This window comes from Pterocles gutturalis, unplaced genomic scaffold, assembly GCF_000699245.1.
Source record: "Pterocles gutturalis isolate BGI_N339 unplaced genomic scaffold, ASM69924v1 scaffold14488, whole genome shotgun sequence".
Classification (NCBI taxonomy): Eukaryota; Metazoa; Chordata; class Aves; order Pterocliformes; family Pteroclidae; genus Pterocles; species Pterocles gutturalis.
In genome coordinates, this window is record NW_010120795.1 from 87788 (window position 1) to 94948 (window position 7161).

Below are 7161 nucleotides of genomic sequence, written 5' to 3' on the forward strand. Positions count from 1 at the left end.
CACAACTCTGTGGCAAGGCTGACCCATACTGCCGACATTCTACATATCACTGAGACAGGGAGGTGAAATTTTCCTGCTTTCAGTCTAATTGTCTTTGACAATTGCAGTGCCTAGTGCTACACTGCTTGTGTTGTATTTAAAAACAGAGGTAAGAGTAGAGACTTCTTCATTAAAGATGCAGTATCCCTGGTTCACAAAAATGCATCTGTCAGGTTCAAAATCGAATGTCAACCAAAGGTCCTTGCAGAGTGTGAGCTTCAGTTCATGTATTGGTTAGCCACCAGCACAGCTGGGCTTTTTTTGAATTCTGAAATACTAGTATCTCCATGTTTACTAATGTGCTTCATATAAATCTGCAGACGATTAAATGCCTATTTTTTTTTTCTGAAGTAAAGAGACAAAGCTATTGATTAGACATGGTGTGTATGCACATATAAATATTATATACACACATGCACACATACAAGATGGAAAGGAGTTAGTGCTGTGCGGACAAGGTTAGCTTTCAGAGCCGATGATGAAAACCAACAGACATAGATTATTACACATTGGAAGGATGACTTTTCTAACAAGGGCAGAAATCAGGAGTAATTCCTTTAAGTCAACAAGGTTATAACACCTTTATCTTGGTATAAGGGAAAGGGTGGAAGGCCCTATAACTTTTGGTGGCCTTGTTTTGTGACAAAGTGTATCCTTCAGATCGAAGTAATGCACTCTCCCTTGTGATGGAGTGCTTCAGAGAAAAATGCAAGGGGATTGTAAGAACAGCCCTTTACCTGAAGTCGTACATAGTTGCAAATAGTGAAAATCCTGGTCAGATCCCCAAATTTCCTTTCAGTATGTTAACATCTTGATGCAGGAATTAATTTGGATCTTTTTGACTAGACAATCCCCTAAAGAAACATTCTATAAAAAAAACATCTAAATATGACCTTGTACCATTTTACAGCGCACAGCTCCAAATAGCTGGTAAAGACACCCGGATGGTGTTTGGCCTATGTATTTTAGTCAGATGGTTGATTTTCCCCTTAGTAGGTTTGTAATGCTCAAGAAAACATTTTGCCCATCTATCTGTATTTGAGTAGAATACAAACTGACTAATAGATAAATAATCCATGTGAAAGTAAATAGCCTTAGAGTAAACTGCCTTCACATTCCATTGATCAGCTCAGTCAGCAAACTCTTCTATATTGTCACTAATGTTCTAAATATTTTGGAGAGAAACATGCCAGAAGTAGAGAGTATTTCCATTTCTGTCTCACATAAGGTCATTATGAACTCCTCCTTGAACTGATATTAATCCTTCAGCGTGCAGAAATATTCCTCCAATTTATTTTACTTTTGTTGCCGTAGGAATTGTTACTGAAGGTACAAGGAAGAAAATGAGCAGATGCAGAATGGGATCCACATATAAAATATGACGTAAAGCATCTGCCAAGATAGGCTGACACAGCAGATGCTCTTTAACCATTTCAGGTTCCATAAAATCCACAGCTGCACCCACAGCCAGGAAGCCCCAGCCAAGCATTTGGGCATTTCTGTGGCAGCAGCCCCCAGTCAAAAGAGACAGAAAATGGCTTTCTACCATGGGAATGTCAAAGACCAGCAAATATTTCACCCTGAAGACACCATTAGAACATACTTTGCCTCTCTTCTCAAAAGCAATCCTAACCTTTGGGAGCTGCTCAAGATCAGGATCGTGCTTCACCCCTTCCTGGACACTCCTTGACAAGAAGGCTGCAGAGAGGGGTGAAAGACCAGCAACATGTCAAAGCCTTCTTGCTAGGGAGAAGACGGGCTGAATGTGGGAAGAGGGAAGAAAGCAATAAGAAAGCAGGGGGTTCAGCCAGCTCAGCCCACCTGAACTGAGGAAAATCCCATCAAAGGAGTGGCCAGAAACCTCTTGGAAAAGGGCTGAGGTGCCTCCTGTTAACACTGCACGGCCAAGCTCTCACCAAATTCAACAGGCACCCTCCCAGTGATGCCAAGGACAGTTACTGGTAAGGAAAGATTAGGGTAACAATCTACCTCTGTTTTCCTCTCCTTACAGCTGCTGTGATAGGGGTGAAGTTTTTCACTTCTGCTGCCCCTAAGCTGAATCAAGCCCTGGAGAGAACGAGCGTGAGCACTTGTGTGTGCGTGTGGAACCTGCATTTTCACATCATCTCAGTTTCTGCCTGCTTCTCGCTTTGGTTAACATTTGAAAAATCCATTTCCCAGAGTGGCTTTTTAAAGAGAAACATTTAAAGCTGGAAGCCAAAGGGACAATCTACAATTTTGTTTGCTTTTGGTTTTGCTACTGGATAAAAAGAGGGAAGAAAACACTCTAGTGGGTAGCTTTCATTTTACCAGCTGCAAAAAAATTCTGTTAGGAGTATGGTTAGGAGAAACAGTTAACAAGAGTTGGTTTATCAAAACTTGCCTGAGCCTTTCAAATGAGCACAGCTCAACAGCAGATATGAAAGGCAATGTCTAAAGTCAGCAGTCTGCAACAGCATACTTGCCAGTGTGATCAGAGCAAACCTACAGCTAACGGGGACATCAGGATCTGCCAAATATGAGGACGGTGGAATGACTGGGGTGAAGAAGCCTGTGGAGGTTTGGGGAAGCAGAAAGACTGGGTCATAGACTGTAGACTGTAACTGCTGTTGAAAGGAAAAAGAAAAGAAAAAAAAGAAAGAAAGAAAAAAAGAAAAGCAGGTGATGTACTTAAGTCTTACTTTCTACATCCTTAATGAAAGGCACTGTTTTTAAAATGGTACTTTTATGCTTAAAATGTAAAGTTTTAGATAGACAAAATGTTTGCCAGGAATCCATCTTAAATTAGATTTTGGTTTATTTGCTCTGGTTTTAGCATGTTCTATCTAAATATATATCTATATCTTAAAAGAAAAATAAAAGGAAAGTAATAATCAAGAATCATAAATTTCCAGCAATCTCACAAAATCCCTCGTTAGCTTTCTGAATGCTAAATGTCTCCATTGATTTAACAAAGCGAACAAGATCTGTACAGTTTTTGAGAAGACAAACATGATCTAGTAATAGACTGGTATCTCACTTCTTGGGGCTTTTCAGTGCATTTATTTAATGGTTTTGAATGTACATTACTTAACAGAACATTAAATGCCAGTGCTTTGCAACAGTTTTGTTACTGTCTCTTTAAAGTAAACAAACAAAAAATACATTCAAAAAGCAAGGCTGTTTTGCTCATGTGATGGCAGAGGCTTTGGGCAGCTGCAACATGCACTGCTCCTGCTCAGAGACGTTACCCAACATCAGTAAGCTGTCACCAAAAGAGTTGCATGGAAAGCATTAAAGGATAAAAAGAAAGGTGGGGGCGGGGGAGAACTGAGCAAAATGCCACACGTGCCAGCTTGTCTTTCCGGAAGGAAGACACCAGAGTATGTGTATCTGGGGGAGGAAAAAGGAGGGTAAAGAGCACTAACATAGAGAAAAACTTGACTTCAGGGGAAAAAACAGCAGCTCTCTGAAACTTGTTTAGCAAGTTCGCATTCCTAATGTAATCTGACTTTTGTGTTGGTGTTGTTTTCTGCCCTATTTCTTACTTTGCCTTCCAAGAGAAATGTAACAAAACTGAGGTAGAAATAATGGTGGGCACACTCCAGCCTGGAAGATTCCTAATGGATGCTAAATGAAGATTGCATTAAAGACAATGGAGCTGTACGTACACAACAGAAACTCAACTTTACAGTTTGGGAATGGAAATAAATGTACTTTGAGGGTTCAGTTTTGCTTTGTTATTTGTACTGTTTGTTTGGTCACAGTCCACTGCGTTGCTATAAACAGCTCTGCAACCCATAGCTCTGCCAGCAACCTACACTGATCCCACTCCCTACAGCTTCACCAAAATAACCTCAAAACTCGGACTAGAGCGGCACAACAAAGGCCAGCAGTCACAGCTTAAGGTAATTTGCCTCTTGGAGTTCTACCAAATCTTAGGTTTGACTGTTTCGAATGCTAACGTAAACCGATTCAGTGGCTCTTTCTATATCTATGCACCTTCTAAAGACTGTATCACGTAATTATCAAGGAGCAATATGCTGAAAACTCTTACAGCTTACCAACAAGAAAAATTGTTCTGCTCTGGTTTGATTGGACAAATTGGCAAAAGAACCATTTCTCAACACTGGGAAATACTTCTGTTTCTATTTTTTAAAAACTGTAAAGCTTCAGTCATATCATGCTTTAGTTTTTTTTTCCTGGATACATTCAAAGTAATTTTTCTTGCCATTTTCCAATTGTTGAGGTAAACATACATATTTAATATAAAGTAACATTGAAGCCTAGCCTATAACTCTCAGCAGTACATAGTGCTTTCAACACATTCCTTTGAGGTACTGTACAAATCACAATCACTTTCCTGAGTTTTTGCAGACAGAACATTAAAAGAAATGAACTGCAGAAATTAAGGTCCAGATTACCATTACCCTGTTTTACCTGTTCTTAGTTTAACACCACAGAACAGACAGGATTGAGGAATACTGTTGCTCTTAGAATAGCAAAAATCTGGTTCTCTGTCGCAACACAACCATTCATCTCTTTAGTCCAATAATGTTTGAAGTTAAAGCTCTTTATATTAGCACATGCCACCAATGTAATTGTGAGGCAAACAAAAAATAAAGCACCACTTCAGGCACTTGACAGCAACTAAATCTCAAGAACAGCAGAATGGAATCAACACACAGGGTTCATGTCCTTCTGAAATCAACCCACTTGCACCTTGCTCCTTGGTGAGTATTGTCTAGCTTGAACAGAACTGAGCATCAACACGCGCTTTCTGTCATGTGTGGCTTTTTCAGATCAGCAGCTCTTGTTTGATGCACTTTTCCTTCAAGTCTACCCTGACTCTTTAGAGGCAAGGTAAATTGTAGTCTTCCCAGTACCCTTTGCAATTTTAACACCACTGAAAAGGGTTCTCTACCCTATGTAGCAGGTTCTGTGTGTGCCAACATTCATCACTTTTTTTTTTTAAAGTAGTATCACTGACTGCAACCAAACATTTTGTTCCATTCAACATATGTATCAAGCTCTTTTTGAGATATGCTAGGCTGTATCTTGCAGAAAGCATTTTCAAAGTCTTGATATGTAACTGGCCTCAACTGGCTGGGCATAATGGCTGAAAGGTCTGTGGCTGGCATGGCGTGGAGTGGGCCCACCACGGCTTCCTGACACAAGTGAGCCACATCTAGTCCAGAAAAGCCTTCTGTGCGCTGGACAAGCAGTGCAACCTCCTTGTCATTGAGACAGTAATTGTGCTGTGAGAGCAGTTGTACTATTATCTGGTGCCTCGCTGTGCTGTCAGGAAGTGGGATTAAAAGTCGTTTCATGAAGTACCTTCGAAGAGATTCATCAATTTCTTCCGGTTTACTCGTGGCGCAAATTACTACTATTTGGTCCTCAGCAGAAGTCAGTACAGTGTCCAGCTGCATAAGGAACTCGGTTCTCATCCGACTTACTGGACTGTGTTCTTCACTCACTTGAGAGGAAAGGAGCATATCAATGTCACTAACAAAAATCACTGAGGGTTGGCGACACCTTGCCACGAGGAAGGAGGCATGGACAATCTTTTCTCCTTCCCCTAACCACTTTGTGACAAGGCCAGAGCCAGTGATTTTGAAAAACGTGGCCCCCAGCTGACTAGCTATACATCTGCCCATTAATGTTTTGCCTGTTCCCCGAGGTCCAAATAAAAGGATGCTCCGAGGTAGAGCAGTCAGTCCATTGAATGCATCTGACCTCAATACTGGCCATAAAACCTCCTCCTTAATGACGGCCTTTACTAGATCTAGGCCAGCGATGTCGCTCCAGTCCACAGGAGGTCCTTGGTTGATAATCTCATTGGTAACAAGGTCAATGAGGTGTGTGTCAGTATTCTTCAGTTGCTCGTCCACAGAGTGGTTGGATGAGGTAGCTGCACGAAGTCCTGGGCCTTGCATTGGGTGAGGGAGGAGCTGCCTGTGCTCGTCACCGTGCTCAGTCATTACTGGGGAGGTATACTTCCCAAATGAGTCACTTGATCTCGAACCCAGTGAGTTTTTAGCATTACTATAGGATGGGGGTGTTAGAGCCCTACTGGACTGGCTGCTGAATTTCCTTTGCTGTTCAGAGGACATTAGCTGCTTTGTTGGCTTAAATGCTAAGGATGATGTTTCAGCACTTCTGTCAAAACCATTCCCCCTGTTTGCATTTGAAATGCTGTTGTCGGGCATTCGATACATGGGACTCTGTGTAGATCTCTGTTGGCCATAGCTGTAATTTCCATAACTGGAGTCTATTTCTCCTTGCCCTGCCATGTAAAAAGCTTTCCTTTTGAGAGAGCTGGCTGAACTGTTTGTCAGGGCAGATGGGGCGATGGGCGTCAGACCATGGCCCTGGTAGGAGTAGCTGGGGACGGTGGTCGGGGGCAGAGGGGTCGGAGCAGGGATTCCTGAAGGCAGGTACGCCGAGGGCGGCGGGGCACCCCCAGGGCTGTACCCGGGGCCAACAGCGGTTTGAGGAGGATAACAGGATAACTGGCAGAAGGGTAGCTGTAACTGGAGAGGTTAGAGGTCCCATTGTAGCCAGGGACAAGGGCTGGTGGCGGCGGCGGGGGCTGTAGAAGTCCCGAGCTATGTAGGGGGGATGGATGAGGGGATGGAAGTGCAGGTGCTGGCTGGCCGCTGTAACTGGTATGCAAGTACGAGCCATTGTATCCTGCGGCATATTCCTGAGATGGGAGCCCTGAATGAAGACTGGGAACGGTGTGACTTCCGCAGGTGCTGCTGGAGTAACTGGGTTCAGCCAGGTTACTGGCCACCCCAGGAGAGCTCCCGATGCTGGCTGAGACGTCTGTGGGAGGAAGGGCTGCACTTACCCCAGCTTTGCTGGCAGTGATAACATCTGGGACACAGTTCATGGGATACACGCTCTCCGAGTTCAGTGACGGCTGCCAGGGCTCGCTTTCATTCTTCCGGCCGTTCACCAGCCCCGAGGGAGCTTCAGAGTAATTGCTGAGAATGGGCCGCTCAGCTGGGCCTTCCAAAATACCAGAGTATTTTTCTGCATACTTTTTCAGAAGATTGGAGGCAGTCAGAGCCGAGATGTCGTCGTTGGCCCAGGCGTACTGGTAGGGGCGCTGCAGGTGCCCCCGGTAGGTTTCCA

The 7161-nt window shown here is 43.5% G+C and overlaps 1 protein-coding gene and 1 long non-coding RNA gene across 2 annotated transcripts in view; both read right to left on the reverse strand.

Annotated features, from left to right (window-relative positions):
- The window catches only part of LOC104464353, a 110492-nt gene that overhangs the window by 11860 nt on the left and 91471 nt on the right, over positions 1-7161 (reverse strand). The gene's annotated exons all lie outside the window — the stretch shown is intronic.
- Positions 3602-7161, reverse strand: part of LOC104464352 (fidgetin-like) — a 3635-nt gene continuing 75 nt past the window's right edge. The window contains 2 exon segments of the mRNA XM_010077027.1: positions 3602-6524; positions 6527-7161. The exon segment at positions 6527-7161 is cut by the window's right edge and continues 15 nt beyond it. Of these exon segments, the coding sequence (XP_010075329.1) occupies positions 5001-6524; positions 6527-7161 (2159 nt within the window). The 3' untranslated portion in view covers positions 3602-5000.